At 37.4% G+C, this 22,201-nt stretch overlaps 1 protein-coding gene across 2 annotated transcripts in view; it reads right to left on the bottom strand.

Moving 5' to 3' along the window:
• Window positions 1-22,201, bottom strand: part of tox (thymocyte selection-associated high mobility group box) — a 68,389-nt gene that overhangs the window by 27,828 nt on the left and 18,360 nt on the right. For both annotated transcript variants that reach the window (XM_023291827.3, XM_023291828.3), the window contains exons 2-3: window positions 20,227-20,292; window positions 13,491-13,601 (exon numbers count right to left, since the gene is read on the bottom strand). In XM_023291827.3, the coding sequence (XP_023147595.1) occupies window positions 13,491-13,601; window positions 20,227-20,292 (177 nt within the window). The remainder of the gene's footprint in view (window positions 1-13,490; window positions 13,602-20,226; window positions 20,293-22,201) is intronic.

Below are 22,201 nucleotides of genomic sequence, written 5' to 3'. Positions count from 1 at the left end.
GTCATTTCTGCGAATGATCCATAGGCCTGTTCTGTATCGACCTACTCCTGCATTTGCTACTAATATGCTGTCAATAATTTCCACAGCAGCCTCCGTAATTCAACCGGGAAAGAGGTAGAAAAGGCATGCAATAAAAAAAAAACAACCCCCCAATCACAACATTTAGTCACAGGTATCTGGAACTGAACGATGTAGTATTTTACTTTATGATCAAATCAACAAAAGTCAGACAAAAAAAGGACAAAAAAACAACAAAAACAAGACAAAATATTCCAAAAACGAGACACAAAATGAAAAAAATTAGACAAATGACATGAAACAAAACAAAAAAAGAGACAAAAAAAGTTACAAAGCAGCAAAAAAGTAGACAAACGAAAAATATTAACAAAAAATTATACAAATGACACAAATGAGACAAAAAAAAGGCAAAGGGGGGAAACAAAATGACAAAATAAAAGACAAACAACACAAGCCAGACAAAAAAACCCACAAAATGACCAAAACAATGCTCAAAACAACAAATAAAGCAAAACATAAAATAATGACAAAAACAAGACAAAAACCACAAGCGAAACAAAAAGGAAACAAAAACTGACAAAAAATGACAAAAGTCAGTTGTCACAGAAGGCAAAAAACAACAAAAACAAGACAAAATATTACAAAAACGAGACACAAAGCGACAAAGAAAGTGGACAAATGACACAAACGAGACAAAAAAGACACAAAACGAGAAAAACAAGACAAAAAACAACAAATAAAACGAAACACAAAATCATAAAGCTAAGACAAAAAACACAAATGAGACAAAAAGGAAACACAAAATGACAAAAACACAAGACAAATAAGTCAGGCAAAAAACAACTAAAATACCCCTCAAACACTGAGATGCAGATTCAGACAGGACTAGTATTATCACAGGACGAAATATGGTGAGTAATTTGCAGTGGAATTTTTACTTTACAAATTACAGACATCCTCAGCAATTATTACAAATCACCACTGGTCCCGAGGTAATACTACTCCCGTGCAAATAGGGCTTCAGAGCTACCTGTTAAACTGGACTTTTGTATGTTCTAAAAGTGTATTCTTAATCGTATTACACCAAACCAAGCACACATTTTTGTTTTGAATCACTGATGTGGGACAAAGTCAAGTCTGGGACTCTGACAGATCATGATGGGCAACACTAAGAGCTTGGGTGGATGGGCAATGTTGCCTACAGCAGAGTGACAACTTGGAAAAAAATCAATAGGAATTGCATAGGGGACTATAAGAGACCCAAGTGTTATGAAACATTACTGTCAGAGTTAATAGATGGACTAGAGTGGAAAAACCACCCATCATCGTTACCTCAGAGTGCTGAATCCAGTCTGAACTAAAGCTCTGTGTTGTGTCAGGTAGTCATTCTTCCTCAGCCGGAGCTCCTATCACAGACTAATTATCACTAATGATATTCCCAGCCTTGAAAGAAAGCCTCGAGAACAAATAGTCGCTCTTTCAGCGGCAGAACAATACAGTAATTTATATGTACGAGCCCATTTTGCTTGAGAGAATAGACACAGGCAGATCTTTGTGTATAAAAATACATCAGCGCTAATCTGACATGCAAAAAGAAAAAACTGGGAGCAGCTCCGTATATGATAACAAATTATTCTGAGAGCAAAGACACATGAGGAGGGAAATGGAGTGAGAGAATCATGCAAGAGAAGAGTGAGAGATACAAGAGTGAAAGGAGAGAGAGAGGCAGTGTTAGAGAAGCCCTCTAATACTAATCTGACAGAGGAGATCTTTTATAGAGACTGACAGCCTTTTCTGCTTGGCTGGCCACACCAGTCTCTCCATCTCGTACTCTTTTGCTCTTCATCTCTTACCATCCTTCTCCTTCCACCCCTCTCTGTAGCTCTCTCCTAATCTCATCCTCGATTTCTCTTTCATCTTGCACTCTTTCATTCCCTCTCACTCTATTCCGCTGTATCTCAAACCCACATGCAGCAGCGAGTTATAAGTTGCATGACTGGTGAGCTCAGTGATGAGTTAGGGGTTGAGTTATTTTTATATATATATATATATATATATATATATATATACACATACACACAGAGTATGTTCACTGTGTAATTCTCTAGCCATTATGGTGAACCACGGTTTGAGCTCAGAGCTTAAAATAAAATGTGGGAAACAGAAAAATGAAATGCGCAATAAGGAAAATGTAAAATTATCAACCGCCGACTGTGAAATCTTCCATTATCCCCCTTTATGTTTGTTCATTTACTGGGATCTAATTGTAATTGGGGACAAAGTGGAACATTTTCCCACCTTTAGACGTTCTGTAATTTTGTGGGCATCACTGGGAAGGAGACCAAAAGAAGCTGTACATGTGGAACGACAGAATGTGTGCTACTTTGTGTTTCATTTTAATACAAATTCTCATATCCTAAAGTAACAGCTAGCATCACTCGCCTGGTCTTGGCTGCTCCTTTTGGCAGCTTTACAGTCTGAGCACACATTGCTTTCTTAAATGAATAGCTAAGTTTGAGTCGCTGACAGCATATTTTATGATTCAAATGCAATGATTTCAGGCAAAGCGCACAGAAAAATAGGAAGAAAAGTATTAATCCCAAAGGGAAATTGCACTGAAACCTCATTCAAAATGTTGCAGATGGCTTGAAGAATGTATGACTGTGTATTTATTTTGATTTAACTCCACATACACAATCTTGTTGCTGTAAATGTTGCTGAACCGACTAAAATCTTATTCATCTGTGACTCATAGTAGTCCCCAACAAATGCAATTTAGCTCTCCCTGATTGGTACTTCTATAGGAGTAAAACAAAAACAGTGGCCAGCTGTTATAGCAAATTACTGAGCCTCACAGAGCCATTTTAAAAGATTTATGTCTTGAGCAGGAACTAAAGGGCCTGGAGCTCTTTTTGTGAGATTTGTTGCAAAAAACAACTCTGAATAACATCACCCTAATGTTTTAGGTGCACACAATCCTGCAATGAATCACAACCAAAGAGAACTAAGACATTGAAGGACAAGTCCAGCCATTTATTATTAAACCTCTAAAAGCAGAGGGAAAATTTAGTCTCTAATATAGGTCAGCTCCAAAAACACTGAAGTCTTCGCTTCTTACAAGCAGCTCTAAAGCATATTTTGTGTTCCCTGTGACTAGTAAATTAACCCTGACAAGTAAAATCAGGGTTGTTCCCCTTTAATTATAGGTAAAAGGGATCAACGACAGACATTTAACTTTAGTTTCTAATTTAAGAGATGCGTCATCTGTTCTCACTGTTGTCTTCACCCAAAGTGCTTCTGAAGCAAGAAAGTTTTTGCAACTTATTCAGTCCTTTATTGTACAGGCTCACTATCGAGATTCTTAAATGTCATCTTCAGGGTTGATATCATATATCCTCGAGGGGATTTTTGATGTACCAAATATTCTGGACCAGCGGTTCTGTAATAGACTGAAAACCTTGCTTAATGCATCTTTGATGCATTTACACTGGGGTCATTCCATCTCAGGTCATCAAATTTTTAGAACTATCTCAACTCTGATTTGCCTGAAATTTTTATGGCATGAAATATGTATATTTATATAGATATGTGGGAAATTTGGGCTTAATATAGCATGAACCGAAACAAAAAAGAGACAAAAAATAGAAAAAGAGCTACAAAGTGACAAAAAAGGAAAAATGACACAAACGAGACAACAAATGACAAAAGTGAGAAACAAAACGACAAAAAATAAGAGAAATAACACAAGCGAGACAAAAAGGAAACACAAAATGACAAAAGCATGAGACAAACGACAGAAGACAGTCAAAAAACAACAAAAACAAGACAAAATATTACAAAAATGAGACACAAAATGACAAAAGAACAACGAGCAATCTAGTATTTTACTTTATGATCAAAACAACTTGTCGTGGTCTAGAAATTATTTTAAATTTCTAGTTTTTCTAATGTACAATTTGCAGTTAATGTCTTCTCTGTAATTTTTACACGTTACAAAGTCATCCAACGAGCCAGATTGGACCCTCTGGAGGGCCAGTTTTTTTTTTTTTTTGTAATTAAAGTTTTTATTCCATGTTTTTACATTTTAACCACAGAACACAGACAAAAACACCCAAACAACAAAATGTGAGGTTCAGTACAAAACCAGCTGTCGTAATGCATTAAGTTTGTATTCAGTTTGTAGACAGGAAGGTGCAAAAATTGTCCCATTGTTCCATCGCGTCTTCATTCCTAGAGGTTAGTCGTCCTAACATCTTCTCACAGGCCATATTCTCAGTCATTTTTTCTTTCCACATTTTCAGAGTTGGGGAATGAGGATCCTTCCATAACTTTAGGATCAGACATGCACATGTCACAAGAGCAGTATTTAAAACTCTAAAACTATGTCTGTTTAACAAGGGCACCTCTGTTCTATCTCCTAATAAACATAGTCTAGGTGATTTGGGTACATTACAAGATAACCAACTCTGCATATAACTTAAAACATTGTTCCAAATCGGAAAAACCAAAGGGCACTCCCACAGAGCATGCATCAAAGTACCCTGAGCTTTCTGACATTTCCAACACAGATCATTTCTGCTAATACCCATTTTATAAAGTCGAGAGGGGGTATAGTAATATCTATTGAGAATTTTATATTGAATGAATTTTCCCTTGGCTTCTCTAACATATAATCCACAATTTGACATAATTGAATCCCAAATATCGTCATCTATAAAACAATGTAAATCTTTTTCCCATATTGCTTTTAGACTTTTAATTGTGTTATTATTTGCCCAAGGGCAAACGTTATACCATTTAGAGGCTTTACACAGTAATGGAGGTAATAGCAGAAATGTCTCTACTGGGGTTCTCTCCTGTGATTTATATTTTCCTTTTAAACAATCCCGTATCTGTAAATACTTCCAAAAGTGGCCATGACCCTCTAATTTGAATTTCTGCTTGATTTCATTAAATGTCATAAAGACATCGCCCTCAAATAAGTCACCAACAGTTCTTATACCTTTTCGTAGCCATTGTGCCCAGTAGATAGACTGTTTGCCAATCTTAATTTTGGGGTTGTTCCATAAAGACGAGTACCTCATGACATACGGATCAAGCTTGTATTTTCTATGTACCTCCAGCCATACCATTTTGGAAAATTTTAAGATTGGATTTTCAAACTTGTCTTTGTTCAACTTTTGAGATAAAGTTTCGATTGGCGTAAATGGAGAAGTAAGTTCCTGTTCAATTAAAATCCAATCCAGGTCAACTTTCCCCGCCCAATGTTTGGCTAGTCTAGACATTTCGAAGGATATACTGTAGTGTTCCACATTGGGCAGGGCTAAGCCCCCTTCCTTTTTCGGCTGACAGAGTCGACTTAGGTTAATGCGTGGTTTACGACCATCCCAGAGAAAGTGTTTTATCATGTTATTGTAATTTAATAATAGTGGCTGGGGGATACATATTGGTAACATTCCGGTATAGTAATTAATAAGTGGGGTTATGACCATTTTCACTGCATTTACCTTCCCCCATAATGTCAAATTTAATTTACTCCATTTATCCAAATTTGTCTTAATTTTGTTTATCAATTTGCCCATGCTGTCAGCCAAAATATCCTCAATGTCTGGGTCCAACTCAATTCCTAGATACTTCATCCCTTTATGCATCCACCTGAAATTGAAACCAGACACAGAGCCGTGACTGCAAGATTGAGAGACTGGCATGGCTTCAGATTTTTGCCAATTAATTTTATACCCAGAGTACATTGAGTATTCATCAATAACCTCTAGCAGAGTTGTAATAGAGTTAGCAGGGTCTTTACTTAAAACCAAAATGTCGTCTGCGTATAAAAACAATTTGTGTTCCCTTCCTCCCCCCAACACACCTCTGATTAGTGAATTTTCTCTAATTTGAATAGCCAAGGGCTCTAGAAAGATGGTAAATAAAAGAGGGCTTAAACTGCACCCTTGACGGGTCGATCTGGAAATATCGAAAAAATGGGAGAGTACCCCGTTAGTAAAAACAGCTGCCTGTGGCTTGGAATACAGAATCTTAATCCAGTGACAAAAATTGTCACCCAAACCAAACCTTTTCAGAGCAGTAAATAAAAAAGACCATTCTACCCTGTCGAACGCTTTTTGGGCGTCTAAAGATATGGCTAACACAGGATCAACGTTGTTTTTGTTCAACCATAAGAGATGTAACAACCTTCTCATATTATCAGATGCAGATCTGCCCTTGATAAACCCAACTTGGTCTTTATGTATAATTTGTGGTAACCCAGTTTCTAATCTTGTTGCTAGTATTTTAGATAATATTTTACAGTCAACATTTATTAAACTTATTGGTCTATAATTGGCTGGGTCCGTTACGTCTTTGTCAGTCTTCGGGATAAGTGATATTATTGCCTGATTAAAACTTGGAGGAAGCAACCCATGTTCAAAAGCTTCATGAAATACTCTTGTTAAAAATGGGCAGAGTGTGTCTGTAAATCTCCTGTAAAATTCAGCCGGAAAGCCATCAATCCCCGGTGACTTTCCAGTTTTCATTGCATTAATTGCCTTCTTTACTTCTTCCTCTGTTAAGGGGGTTTCCAATTTGTCCTTTTCTTCTTGTGAAATCTTTGGTATTGTTATTTTATCAAAAAATTCATCTAGTTGTTTCGTGTTAGTCTTATTTTCAGATGTATAAAGGTTTTGGTAGAATGTTTTAAAAACTGTGTTAATATCAGATGACGATGTAACTAACTTATCATCTTTTTTAATTGCTGTAATAACATTTTGGCTATCTATTTTTTTAAGTTGTCTTGCTAATAGTTTCCCTGTTTTTTCACCATTTTCATAGAAATGTGTTTTAAGCCGGAAAAGTGCATACTCTGCTTTCTTGTTATATATGTCATGAAGATTATATTTAAGTTTACAGATTTCTTTAAATTTAGTTTCGTTGAATTTTTCAGCTAATTGTTTTTCAAAAATACATATTTTTTCCTCCAAAGTTTTAATCTTGTTCTTATTTTCTTTAATTTTCTTTGAGCAATAACCCAAACATTTTCCCCGGACAAATGCCTTGAGAGCATCCCACACTGTGGCTAATCTATCAGTAGACCCAACATTCACCTGTAAAAAATATTCTATATCTTTTTGTAGAGATATCACAAATTGTTCATCCTGCAGTACACTTGTATTTAGTCTCCATCTACCTCTATTGACTCTCTCCGTTTGCAAGTTTATACGTAATTCTACAGGAGCATGATCGGTTAAGGCAATGACACCTATTTTACTGTTCACCACTAGATCAACACATGCATTGGAGATCAAAAAATAATCTATTCGGGAGTATGTTTTGTGTGAATGAGAATAAAATGTGTACTCCTTTTCCAAGGGATGAACAAGTCTCCAAATATCTTCCAGGCCAATATCTTCTCTTAGAGATTTCAAAGCCAATCCTGTTTTAGTTGTTAAGGTTGTATTGATGGTGCTTCTGTCTATATATTCATCTAACACATTGTTAAAGTCTCCACCTAGCAAGATATGTCCCTCTATGTTCCCCAACATCTCATTGATTTTGTAAATAAATTTAGGTTCATCTCTATTTGGGGCATAAACATTACACAATACTACTTTTACACCATTAATAAGTGCTTGGAGACACAAAAGTCGCCCATCTTCATCCTTAAATTGTTGCAGTAGAACAAAATGTAACTTTTTATGTATAAGTATCATAACACCACGACTTTTGCTTGAAACCGAATTATGAAAAATTTTGCCCACCCAATCTCTCTTTAATTTCACTGCTTCATTTTCATTTTCAAAGTGAGTTTCTTGAATGTAAGCAACGTCAGTGTCATGAGACTTAAGATAATTCAGTATTTTCTTACGTTTAATTGGTGTGCTGCAGCCATTTATGTTCCATGAAACTATATTTATTCCTGTGCTACCCATTACTCCACATTTAAACGCTCTGTACCTCCCTGTCTGAAATAATTAAACATACACCGACAGCTTAATGTGAACCAAAATATAAACAAAATTAGTACCTCACATTGAACGCTCTCAAGAGAAAAAACAAAACAAAAAATAAATGGCGCTGTTCTAAAAAGGAACATGACAGCGCACATGCCCAATAGGCGAAGCTTCAAGTAGTCTCTGGTCCGTGCGGGTCCCGCAGACAGCGTCCTCGGCTCCTCCAGCTGCCCAGGCTGCACCCCAGTGATCCTGTCCCCGTCATTTGGAATTATTTCTGGACTCTCTCCTGTCCGCTACTTTTACATCCTCGTCAGGCCAGTTCACTCTCAATGTAGTCACGTACAAATCTCTGAGCTTCCTCCACATCATCGAAGCTCTTTCGCTGTCCTTTCCATGTAAATTTGAGTGTTGCGGGATGTGCCAGCGTGTGTTTCACCTGATGCTGCCAGAGCGTTTTCATCACTGGGAAGAATGGTTTCCTTTGCTTTGCGCGTTCTGCAGTCATATCCTCGTAAATCGACAGGCGGCAATCATTCCAGGTAAAACCTTTCTTTTGTTTAGCAACAGTCAGGACTTTATGACGTGCAGTGTAGCGGAGAAATCTTATCATTATGATGCGAGGTGGCTGGTCCGGTCCGGGGCGGGGTTGTAAACTTCTATGGCATCTCTCGATTTCAAACTCTGCTCCGGTTAGACCCAGGCCATCAGAAAGGATCTTCTGTACATAATCACTCAAACCTCCGCCAGTCTCTGAGCCTTCTTTCAATCCAATAAGCCGTACATTCTTTCTGCGACTTCGATTTTCTTGATCTTCAACTCGAGCCCAGAGGTGCTTGAGCGTTTTAGCGTATGCGCTGTTGTCCTGAGCCATAGTAGTTACCTTGTCTTCGATATCCGAGATGCGGCCCTCGGCTTCGGCCATCCGGACCTGGGTCGCACTCAGAGTGTTCTTAAGTTCAGCCATATCAGACTTAATAAACGACACATCAGCTGCTACTCCAGTCATAATTGCTCCCATTTTTGTCATCTCCATGAATAAGGCGCTCATATCCGTGTTTGGAGTTTCTCCGGTGTCAGCAGTGTTAGCATTAGCAGTGTTAGCTGTAGGAGAGCTAGCAGTAGCATCCCCAATGTTCATCGTTTGCAAACGAGTCTGAACATTCTTTTTCTTCAAATTTGCAGTCATCCTCCACAAAAACGTCGAGAACCCTGCCTTGAAATTACGTTTGGAGAGAGTTTTAGTTGCCAAAAAATAGAATTAGGTTGACGGGGTTCAGAGCTCTCCTACGGCGCAGCCATTCCCTGATACCTCACCACGTGACTCCCCTGGAGGGCCAGTTTTGACCCACGGACCGCGTGTTTGACACCGCTGGAATAAACTATCAATTTAATGGAGCAGTTATGTCATTACATTTCGTTTATTTTTGTTTCGCTATTGTCTTATAAGCTCACAAATGAGGTGTCAAAATTTGAACAATGCACACACTTTATGAGTAGGTTTATTTAGCTTTTATCGTTTAATCTGCCACTAAATTCTTTGTGCAGGTGAGTTTGACCTACTAGATGTGTTTCAGAGGCTGGACATCTTGCTGTGTGTAACCAGCATCATTCCTGCTGCTCTGTTGATCAGGTCCTGACTAACCAACATGTCCAGCTTCATGGTCTCACTCCTAGAAACGGTGTCCTGCCAGAGCTCAGGGCTCTGCATAAATTATTCTGCCTGTCTGTTGTCTGTCTGCCTCTCTTTCGCTCTCGCTCCCTCTCCTACTCTATCATTTCTTCAACTTCTGCATAAATTACTCCTCTCTCTCTCTCTCTCTCTCTCTCTCTGTCTCTGCTCTTCCATTCATGTCGGTACAATAGCCTGTTCCTTGTGCACTGGGAGCTTGGAGAAAGACTCAGGATTAAGTCCTTTCACACGTGTTGTGTTCACATTACAAATGCACTTCTCAAAACTCCATGTTCATTTCATACAACACCAAGAAGATGAGTAACGTGTGACTATGGCCATCTTTTACAGAAGTAGAAATGTTATCTGCTGAGGATAGCCAACTGATACATAAAAAGTACACAATGGTCATTAAATTAGACTACCAGAAATGTCTAAATGTAAATATTTCTGTCTGTTTTATTAAATGGTGCATTTTGTGAGGATATTTATGTGCATAGTTCATGTAAATCTGTAAAAATAAACTCATTAATATTTGTAAATGCTATCTACCTGCGTACACAATTAGATTTTATTTGTATAATAACATATTTTGTATGATCTAGGCCAAGGCTGTCAAACTTGCGGCCCCCGGGCCAAAACTGGCCCTCCAAAGGGTCCAATCCGGCCCCTGGGATGACTTTGCAACGTGCAAAAATATACAGAAAAGACATTAACTGCAAATTGTAAATTTGTGAAACTATAAATTTAAAATAATTTCTAGACCATGACAAGTTGTTTTGATCATAAAGTAAAATACTAGATTGTTCATTGTTCTTTTGTCGTTTTGTGTCTCATTTTTTTTGTAATATTTTGTCTTGTTTTTGTCTAACTTCTGTCATTTGTCTCATGTTTTTGTCATTTTGTTTCCTTTTTATCTCCCTTGTGTTTTTTGCCTTATTTTTGCCATTTTGTGTTTTGCTTTGTTATTTTGTGTATCATTTGTGTCGTTTTGTGTTTTTTTTGTCTCACTTGTGTCATTTGTCCATTTTCTGTCTCATTATTGTTTTGTTTCATGTCATTTGTCTCATTTTTGTGATTTTTGTGTCTCGTTTTTGCCTTTTTGTGTCTCATTTTTGTAATATTTTGTCTTGTTTTTGTTGCTTTTGGTCTTTTTTTGGTCGTAGTAGAACACTACAACATTCAGTTCCAGATACCTGTGACTAAATGTTTTGTTCCTTTGCTGAAACACTATGATGTAGAAGATGTAACGTGTAAAGGATAAACTGAGGCATAATGTGGTTGAAATTTAACTTGTTTTTCTTTTCAGGTTGTTCATTATGTTTTGTAAAAAAAGATCTTTCCTTAAATGTGAACATTTTCAGAATGTACTTTTTTGCACCAAAACAAAGGAAAGAGTTGTGTTATTTATAGGTTATTATGTTGTGATTTTACTGGTCTGGTCCGCTGGAGATCAAATTGGGCTGAATGTGGAACCTGAACCAAGATGAGTTTGACTCCCCTGATCGAGGCCATTTTCCCTACATGTTGTATGCATCTGTGCCTGTTGTACTGAGTCAAACTGAGTAAAATCTGTCTACTTTCTGATCTTCATTCTCTCTTTGTAAGTATCTTCTAGATAACTGACATTTTAAATTAAGTGTCTTAATTACCCTGAAGAGACAGACACCGATTACTGTAAAAACACTGTGTGTAAACACTCAAACAGAAGGTACAGTATGTGTTTTATGAATGCCAAATGTCTAGATAGAAGGTGTCTCTTTGTTTAAGCGACAGAGAAGAAAGAAGAAAAAAACAGCATTTTTTTAGCCGTATGCATGGTTATGTAAGAACCTGCCTATGGATGTGAGAGTATGTGAGTGTAAAGCATATAAGTGTGGATCACAGCTGGGAGATTCCCTCCAACCATTCTGGTACCCCACATATCACTTACTCACACAGAGAATTATTAATTCACCGACACTTGAAAGTTTCCAGTCAGCATTAAGACAAATCGATCAACACGCGATGCGGAGGAAACATAAATGTGTCGAGTTTTTTAACTAGAACTCACTCGACATATAAATCTTAAAATAAAACGTAACAATGACAACGGCATGAAGATAAACGGGAAAACAAAGCTCTGAACCTTTCTGAATTCAGTGTTTGTTGTGTACATGAAAGAGAGGCAAAACCGAAGGTCAAGGTCAACGCTTCTAATAATAAACAACAAACCTCTTTCATACGATACAGGGCTCAATTGTCATGACGGCACATCAAAGCAAAACAGCGTTTAGAAGAGATGTACAGAGATTTTTTAGCTCAAGTGCACCCATTTAGTATTCTGGTGATCAAGCAGGACATCACATATTTAATGTGAATGACAGCTGTGTACAGGTTCATGGTAAAACGACAACAGACGGCACTTTGCAAAAGTTTAGAAATTCACGGAACTAGCTGGCACCACCCTAAAAAAAAAACTTGCTTTCAGATGCTCCACAAGGGGGAGCTGTTGTCATGATCAAACCAGTTCAGGACATGCACAAGTGTGCCACCTTCAGACATGGAAAATACCAGCAGGAACGCAGAACCGCAGACGTAAACGTAGGAGTCTTTCAGATCTGTAGTCCGTTCTATTAATCTGACGGCATTAAAGCATGAGCACCCTGTTCACGCTTCTATTCAAGTCATGATCTTACTAGGTTGGATGAAGTAACATTTACAGATCACTTTCAGCACAGTGCAGGTCTGAACTGCAAGCAAATTGCCACATATTTTGAGCTGTGCTTAGTGATTTAGGAGGAGTGGGTTTCCCTCATTTCAGCATCAGTATTGGTCAATAAACCTCACAGATAGAGAGACGACGTAAAAATCACAAAAGAAACTAGGTTGAGTTTTGTCTCAACTTATCTGTAAAAACTTCACATCTGTTACACACTAGAATGTTTAGTTTGTTGCTTTTAGCTGCGTATAGGAGTTGGTTTTGACGAGGAAGAGTAACATATGAAATAAAGACGTAATCCACTACATAAATAAATGCTACCAGAGTAAAATGCTATAAAGTTCTCAGGTGTAATACTCATTGTTAGCAGTTGACTGTTCAGAAAATTAATAATTACAACTAAATAATGACGTTACTGCTGTTGCTCTGTGTCTAAATGTGCACAACTTCCTTTCTTTGGAGATGCTTCTATGGATCTTACTGCTGTCTGACGCTGCAGCTAGTTTATAATCTCTGAGGAAATAGTCCTAAACAACTGGAAGCAACAAACTTCAGCTCCTGTTAACATGTTGTGGGAGGAAAAAAAGAAAGCTGGGATTACATTCATTAATGGTGAGTATCATTAAACTAAGCTGTTTTCATCACAGTAAAGTTTAACTATTATTAACATTTCATGATGTCCACTAACAGATTTTAAATTGTAGAGCACACAAAATGTCTTTTACTCTGTGATGTTTATGGACCAATATTGTTGTTGAAATGTGGAAGAAAGTCTTCCCTAAATGAATTCACACAACACAAAGTAGCGTTGCTTGTGTGTGGTGCATTTCAGACTTGTGCTGTGCTGAAAGTGGTACACAAATGTTACTTGATCTCACCTGGTAAGATTGCAGACTTTTACTCAAAAGTGAAAGTGTGTGCGTTCCGACGTGAAGCCAACACGTTCAGCTGTTGTTAGGTTAACAAAACGAGGTGCATGTGTAAAAGGAGCAGCTTTAACTTTCCTTTCCTATAGGTGGAGCTGATTTTATTGGAGCTGTAGGTCTATAGCTGTGTCTGCTACACCGGAATGAGTGGAGATTATTTGTGAAAATGTGTGAAATCACTTGGAAGAGCTGCAGTGTTGCAAAAGCTCGGTTGTGTGTGTATTCACCCAGGGCAGGCGGTGTGTGTCGGCCATGTGGGCGTCCCTCCTCCAGTGCTGCGATGGTGGGTTGGGTGGCGTCACCTTGCTGAGAGGGTGAGGGGGCTGCGGCACACGAAACTGTGGGAAGAATCACAAAGACAAACAAAGATTCAAATTGGCCACGAGGCCACGAAGAAGTCAAAGGTCAAATGAAAAGGTCAGGAAGAGGAGCAAGGACAAAGCGAGAGGGTGGGAAGGGAAGAGGAAGAGAGGTTAAATTCTCCACAAGGCTTCGCTCGCACACAGAGACACTCAAACACAGTCTACCAGGTCAAAGTGAAGCTTTATCTTTATGGATGGGTAATATTGCTTTTACTTTTACGCCAATGTTCAGCTACAACTGAACTAAAGTGACATGGGAAAGGAGAGAGAAATAAAAGTGCCAAAGTGCTATTTAGAGAAAGACAGAGAGAGACAGAGAGAGAGAGGCTGTAAATAAATTGCTTGTTCGTTTCCTCCACAGCTAATCGCTGATAAGAAAAGGTTACACTGAGTGCTGGACAGGTGCAATGAGGAAAGAAAGACAAACACATAAAACACTGACACACTGCCACAAACAGTCCAGTCAGTTTGAGGAAGACTAATGAGTAAGTGCAGCCATCGCCATGTTCTCTCTCAACACCACAGCGCTGGACCTTTATTCATTTCTGAGCAGTCACACCTGGCAACCACCGAGTAGCTCTGTAAATCTGGGCCGGCATTATACTCATTTAAAGAAACAGTCTGACATTTTAAGGTGGAGGCATATATGCGAACGTGGATAACACTCTCATATCTGTCCATAAATATAAAGTTGAAGCCACATTGGTAACTATTTTTGTTGGATGATATTTTGTTCCAGAATTGTTTTATTGTCATTTTAACATTATTTTATGTCACTGATATAATATAATAACATAATAATTCCAGTACGCCCTTCCAAAGAGCAATGAACTTAAAATTACTGAGAATACTCAGCCATATCTTTAGTAAATAAAACATAAATAAAACAAAACCACACAATATAAACAATAGTCTCTCATGCTCTGATAACAAAAACTGCACTTGAATAAACATTGGATGTTTGGCACAGAGGTTTACACTGTAAAAAATAAGAAAAATGTATCATGAAAAAATCTGTAAACTCTAAAACAGTTAGATGCAGTTTATGTAACACTGAATCACCATAAACAAGTTAATCAGGAAAAAAAGTGTTTTTTTTTTTTTGGTTTTTTTTTTTACATTTTTTTTCTCTTGAAAAAATACATATCCTGAGTCCTGCACAGTTTTTAATGGAAAAATGTGCAATATGTATAACAATACTGTAATTTTTGCATTTAATTCTCGGAAAGAATACAGTTTTCACAGTTAAATGTACATATTGTTGTTCTGGTAATGGAAACATGCAGCAATATTTATAACAAGTAACATTTCTGCATTTATTACATGTAAAAAATACAGTTTGTTACGGGTCAAGATGATGGACTTTTGTGTTAATAACAGACATATGCTTTAATATTCATGACAGCTTTAACCGCAATTTTTGCTAAAAATACACATATTAAATACACTACCTGTTGTGCTGACAATGGAAAAATGCTGTAATATTTATAATAACTTACATAAATTTTATTTTATATGGTATTTTCATGTAAATTTTCAAGTTTTTAAAGGTTACCTTTTTTTTAACAATAAAATATGGCACAAAGCACTTTTTAAACCACAAAATCAACACTATCAATACATTTCTTTACCGTAAATGTAGAAAATGTTTTTGCTGCATTCTGGCAATCACAGCTGCCAGAATTTTACCGTAAAATAACTCTTCTTTTTTTTTAACAATGTAGAGAGAGATTTACTATCTAACATGCGACATACTGCCGAGCCAGTCTCTCTCTGATGAGGACGTTTGCTAACAAAAGTGCAAAGTTACAACACATTAGCTATAACACCTGTTAGCATTAGGTAATATATTATCTTCACTCCACCTGGTTGCTCTGTGTGGGTTTGTCTGAGCCCTACCCAGTGTGACTGTAAAAAGTGTCTCTGCATATACTTTCTTTCTGTTCACCTTTTTTTTGGTGCTGTGAAAAAACACTTAAGCGTTTCTCTCCAATTTCATCCTCATGAAAACCTTATTGTTTTTCCTATTACTCTTTCAGGCTTTTGAATATGTTTTACCACTGTTGCTTCCTATTAAAGCTGGATAACTAGGCATCTACACAAACCTATTGTTTACTGTGGCATCGTGTTAGATACAATTTTGGCCACATTCTTTAGCAAAAAAATAAAAACAAAACAAATACATGTGAAATGAAGTGGCGAGATAAGTGGAGAGCACCATGATGGGACAAAAGCCAGCAGTCGGTTAGTTGAGCATAAAGACTGGAAACAGGGAGAAACAGCAAGTCTGCATCTGTCCTGGCAACCAGGGGAGGTTCCAGGAAATCACTGCTCTCTGCCAAGAAATAGTCCAGCTGGTGATTCCCTATAAAACCACAACTGAATGCTTTCTGCCTTTTTTTTAACATAGAGTAAACAAACAAAATAGACCTTCTTAATTACAGAAAGATAAAGATTTGCTTGTAGGAGCTTGTTTTGTTGTGTTTTATACAGATATTCTACAGCTAAATGTATAGCACCTCATCTGATCATGTTTTCATATTTGTTGATTATATATATCTAATAATGTTCTGACGTTCCCAACAGCCTCATTTGTACTGTGTGTTTAGCATGTTAACAGGCTAAGTTAAGGTGGTGAACATTAAAAATCAGCAAATTATTATTGTTATTGACATCAGAATTTAGTTTGAAAAACTGCTGTCTCAAGGCTGTTTTTTTTGAGGAAAAGGTCATTTTGTTTGAATAAAATTTTATTGGAGTTCCATGTTCATATTCAGTGTTTGTACCCAAGTTATGACTGTTAAACTGAACCATCTGGAGTGAGTATAGAGGTTGGATGTTTGAATCGGGTTTCATACAGACTGACCGTTAATAAAATAATCATAATTGTAAACTATAGAGTAGCAAGCTCATCAGTCGCTGGTTTTAAAGAATCAAACGTTCAGTCTGAATCTTTGTCACTGTGTGTGTATTTAAGATAGTATTTTATAGCATTTTAATGTTTTTACTGGAGAGTCACGCAGTCTTTCAAACCTGCACAGGTATTGTTCCACTAAACCCTTCTGCCTTTCAGAGCACTGGTTGCCTCTCTTATTCTGCCTACAGCATCCCTCTTTTTTATTTTAAACACAGTAACATTACTGTTATTCTGTTAACAATTCAAAAAATGACAAGGATGAGGGTCAGACTGGACTGAAATTGGTCACATTCATCACAACAACCTCTGACTTTATGGAAGCCATGGTGCTTCAATAATAAAGCCATAAATTCTAATTCCACACACCACTTCCCATCTTCTTAGGGCACAACACTATGAATAAAACATCAAATCATACATTTCTTTACCACACGATATTCTCTATATTGTACTTTATGAATAATGTATTGTAGTGCGTCTTATTAATATGGGCTTTGCTTGGTGGTGAGGTAATTCTGTGCTAACAAACACATATCTTATCCTCTAGAGGCTTTCCTGGGCCCCTGGAAACTACATTCTGAATGCAGTTACACCCATAGCCATATAAAAACAGTGTTTGCTGCATAGTGCGGTTCCAGGGCTGTTGCTAAGTAATCTAATAACAGCTGATCTTTACTATGTTGGTCATCGCACTGAGGTGACATAACAGGACAGCTGTTCATACACCGTAGACTACTCTTGAACCTAGAGCTCACTGTATGCATTGAGGGCAATGTTCTCGAGTGGAAATTTCCATCCATCCTCCATTACTACGCATTTTCCATGGTTCTGAAATGTAAGCTCGGAAAGCAAGTGGTGATTATTTTGATGATCTATAAATCTGTGGATTATGTAAAATTAACTAGTTAGTCCACAAAATGTCAAGAAATGCCCATTACAACTTCACATAGCTGAAAGTGACTTCTTCAAATAGCTTTTATTGTGTAACCAACAGGCAAAACCTTCAAGATTCAAGCAAATCTGTACATTTTAGAAACAGTGCCTACCTAAAACAGGGAGTCCTCGACTTACATCACATTTCATCATGCATGTATGAGTCATTTTACAAGAAGATAACAGAATATCTTGCACTGTTTTTACAACTTGATCTAATAATGCCGACGGTCGTCGGTGTTTCGCCCTGTTCTGAGCGTTTTATTAAATCTGATTTCACTTCCATGGTGTGTTGCGCTTAAGGCAAAATTATCGATGTACTGCTATTTTGAAAAAGCCTTTATTTTGAAGTTGTCTGTTGACAGTTGTCACTTACTGATTTTCATGTTTAGTTTTACACACGTACGTGTTTTTCTGGATGCACGGCTCTCTACTTTGTAAACGCCACAGAGGCAATGTCGTAAATAATTAACTTCATTTTTGGACTTACTGGTTCAGTTAAAAGGATTTATAAACATCTGTTTATCTTGTTTTATTCTGTTTTTGTTGCAGTTTTCACTCTGTTTGTAAAGTGTATCAAGAGCCACAGTAAAGAAGTCTAGTTTGCTCTGACTCATGATTGATTTTGCAAGCAGGAGTTGAACTAGTTGGACAGCTGCAGGTTTTACGTTGCAGTGAAGACAGCACACATGGAGACGGCTTTCCTTGTCTTCCAAGCATCAGAAGAGTCTGACTTACGCTTGTGAGCCATAACGAAGGACAGAAAGTTAGTGAATGCAAGTGGTGTACAACCGGTGTATGTAAACAAAGCTGTCTTATAGCGCCACGTGACGACGTATTCGTCCGCTCTGCCAACTAGTTCCACGTAACCAGTTCCGACGTAACGATGAAACGCTGTAGATCGAGGACGTCGTAAACCAAGGACCCCCTGTGCTGGACTATTGAGTTTTGTTTTATAGATGAAATAGAGATCAATCAATACTCAAAATAGTTGCCACTTACTTACTTACGTTTGACTATTCAACATAAATGGCATTCTCAGAAATGTAATGACAGCAATAGTTAGTGACGTATATATTTAGGTCAATGAATTGATTACGTACGGGCAAATGAAACACGCATGCGTAATTTGATAAAAGCAGGTTTGATTTGATGAGTGTTTACTAGTCATGACTGAGTTGGTGCTGAAAAAAGTACATGATTAACTGATTAGTCAATCAGCAGGAAATTCATCTACTGGAGAGAATTTTGATGAAGTGTTTCAGCAATTTATCGAACCAAAATATTTTGCTGGTTCATTTATATCATATGCTTGTCTTCGTCATATATCACTGTAAATTGAATATCTGTTCAATGCTTTAAAAGGTATCTAAGTAATTGAGAGAATTATCTGTTTTTTCAGGTAAATGAATTCCATGCAGCAAAAAGAAGCCCCTGTGTATTGTATTTGAACATACATTAGTGGTTAATGATAATAATACGAAGTACTTTCATAGCTCCCAGTTTGTGTAAGAAAAGAGGGCGCTCAGAGATAGAAATTCATTGTAATGCTTTAGGTGCCTCGGGTTGGGTGCAGTAAGTGATATTGATTTGTACAACAGGATGGGAGGAAGTTTGTTTGATCTAACTGGAAGTAACCAAAACGACTGAAATAGCTAAAGGTGAGTTCAAAGTCGCAGCAGGGCACGATCAAATGATCTTAAAGAAAACATTTTAAAAAAGCTGATGTAGAACCATATCATTAATATACTGCAACGTAAACTAACCTGAATATGTGGACATATGGCAGTGCAGCTGAGTTCTAATAAATGCAAACAGACATCCAAGAAAGCCTTAAGATGTTTATGATAGTGGATTTCTAACATTTGTGTTTTTTTTCTGCAGTAATTAATGCATAGATCTTCTCTCGCTGTGTTTCAGTTTGTCTCTCCTCTGCTCAAGCTAAATCACAACACATGCATTCATGAATATTACATGTTCTGTCTCTTACATGTCTTTAACCATACTCACAAGGAGGAAAAGTAGAGGAATTTCTTGCTAAAATAATAGAAAATGAAAACTTTTTACATGCATAATTTATAATCAAATTAAGTCCTACATTGCACACCTGCCATATGTCTGGTTATGCTGGCAAAAAGACAGTTTCAGACATATGTAAATGCATGTCATTTTATCCCACTGTGCAGAAGTGGAGCCAAAAATTAAATGTGCATAGAAATGTGTGCTGCCATTCACAACCACAGTCAGGGTAGTAGTTAAAAGGGGGGATTGTCAGGATAAAAATGATTGGTAGCTGATAGTCGTCTAGCTAGCTGTATATAAACGACTTTTTACTGCCACCATAGAGGTAATAGTGGCAATAGTTTGTTTGCCTCTTGTTACTTTGCCCATTAAATCTTGGTGCAGATCCAAATCACTTTATAAGTGCAAGAAGGTATTAATCTTGGTTGGTGCTAACTGGAGTCACTTTTGCACAGAATCCAGCTACAAATGTTGTCACCACTGCAAGACGGCAATGTACATTTCAAAGCTTGTCTGGCTTCACTTCTGGGGAGCATGTAGTCTATGTCTTCACTTTTAGGTTACACATTACTGAATGAGATACAGAACATCCAAGGTTACTGCTGAAACACTTTCACAAGTAATGTAGAAGATAGTTCAATGTAACCTGAACCTAGGAAATGTCAGAGAAACAACTTTACAGGGTACACACTGTGTCCCACACACACACACAACCTCATAAACACTAACCTGACTGGTTGAAGCGAAGTCAAGGCCTGCTTCTGGCATACCCAGGAACATGGTGTCCCCATCCAGCTGGAGAGAACAAAGAGCAAGCACAACAATGTCAACAAACTATAATCAAACACAGCAAACACACAGCAGCCAGCAAGGAGACAATAAGTGGAGATGGAGGTAACAGATTACTGGCGAGCAGCCAGTCCACTATCTGTCTGCCATCTTCTTCAGACACTGAAAATCCTGTAGCAGCCAGAGTAAGAGGGTCATAAATAGACATCAATTGACTTATTGTCTATGTCCATCACACTCACTCTGACATCAGGTTATTTTATAGTAACTGTCCATAAGCCAAATTTAGCTTTAAAATATTTATAGAAACACAGATGTCAGCAGTCACTGTTGTTTAAGTTGATTTTTGCTAAAGCCTTTAAGATCTTAAATCTGTTCACCCCAATATTAAAGATGAAGAATGTACATTATACCTACAGTACACAGAACATATAAACAACAGTTAAGCAACACACAAGGAGAAAAGAAGATGATGAAAAGCAGAAGATTTAAAAAAAAAGAAAAACATAATGTAGCAAAATATAAACAGAAATTTCCTTTATGGCAATAAAGTTAATTTATCTCTTACATATTGGTCACATTCTGTTACATAATATGTTAGGGGTTTACCAAATATCCCTAAAATCTAACTACATACGTGTAAAAAACAGATATACCCATATGCTCAAATTGTCAGATACTGAAGCTGGATTTTTCATTGGGTGTTTGCATGTTACTGCGAGATCAGCTCGGCACAGCATTACATAACTTCTTGTTATTACCAGGACATCTTAATAACAACAGTACAAACCACATACTGCTGCAATCTATATTATTTTAGTCCACAATTTTGTCTATTAGTATGCAGCGTGGCCTTCTATTTCCTTATTTCTTTCACTTATCTGCACTACACTTCCTCCTGGGGCCCGTAGCTTTTATTTGTCCTAAAGTTCTAATATCACTGTGTGTCAAAAGTAACCACTGGACATCAACATCCAAGACATGCGAAAAACAGTCAGTGCTGTCGGCTTCTAATATGATGAAGGTCACGTTTTGTCCACGGTTACACTATGCACCAGCAAGAAAAATACTTCAGTCCATTATTAATTATTAAATGTACAATGCACCACAGTATTTTCAACATGTTGTATAGTCTTTGAGTATAAACCAGAGTGTTTTATGTCTTGTAGGTTTGTTTTCACATACAAAAAACAATATGTTACTGGCACCGATATGTCCATTTGATAAAATAGTAAATGAGATTGGGAATTTTCAGCACAATCCTTTGAGAACAATCAATTGCTTTGCTATGGTGACAAAGGCTACTGTGTTTGCACTTCTACAACAAAAGTGAGCTCACCATAACAACCCAATTCCAGTCAAAACTGTCATGTCCTCTCCAGGTGATTTCCTGAGTCACTAACGGGGAACAATAGTGGACGTAGCTAAGCAGGAAACACACGTCCCATTGAGACTGCACAACATTAAAGTCATGCTGAAACAGTTGCTGAATTTACAGTCACATGAGAAAGACATCACTGTGTTTTTTAGACACTGACAGAATTATTGATTGATCAACAAAAAAAACAAAAAAAAAAAACAATTAAGAAAACAACGACATGTCTGATTGAAAGAACATAAAAATCTCACCATGACCTGCAGCACTGTGCAAAAACATGTGAATATGTAGATTCAGTAATGACTCCCATTGCATTTTATGGCTGAAAGTAAAAAATGTGAGAATTCCAAACAGCCCGAGGCAAAAGTCTGACAAAACTATGAACTTGTTTTGTTCAACCAGTCATCCGAAGCACAAAGATGTTCAGTTTACTTTCACACACGGCAAAGAAAAGCAGTAAGTCCTCGTATCTGACAGGCTGGAACTACTGCATATGTATTATCTTTGTTTGAAAAATGACTTCAAGTCGTTTTTCTA

Source organism: Amphiprion ocellaris, chromosome 10 (genome assembly GCF_022539595.1).
Source record: "Amphiprion ocellaris isolate individual 3 ecotype Okinawa chromosome 10, ASM2253959v1, whole genome shotgun sequence".
NCBI lineage: Eukaryota > Metazoa > Chordata > Actinopteri > Pomacentridae > Amphiprion > Amphiprion ocellaris.
The sequence above is the reverse complement of the archived record's forward strand: the minus strand, read 5'-3'. Positions and strand labels throughout refer to the sequence as shown.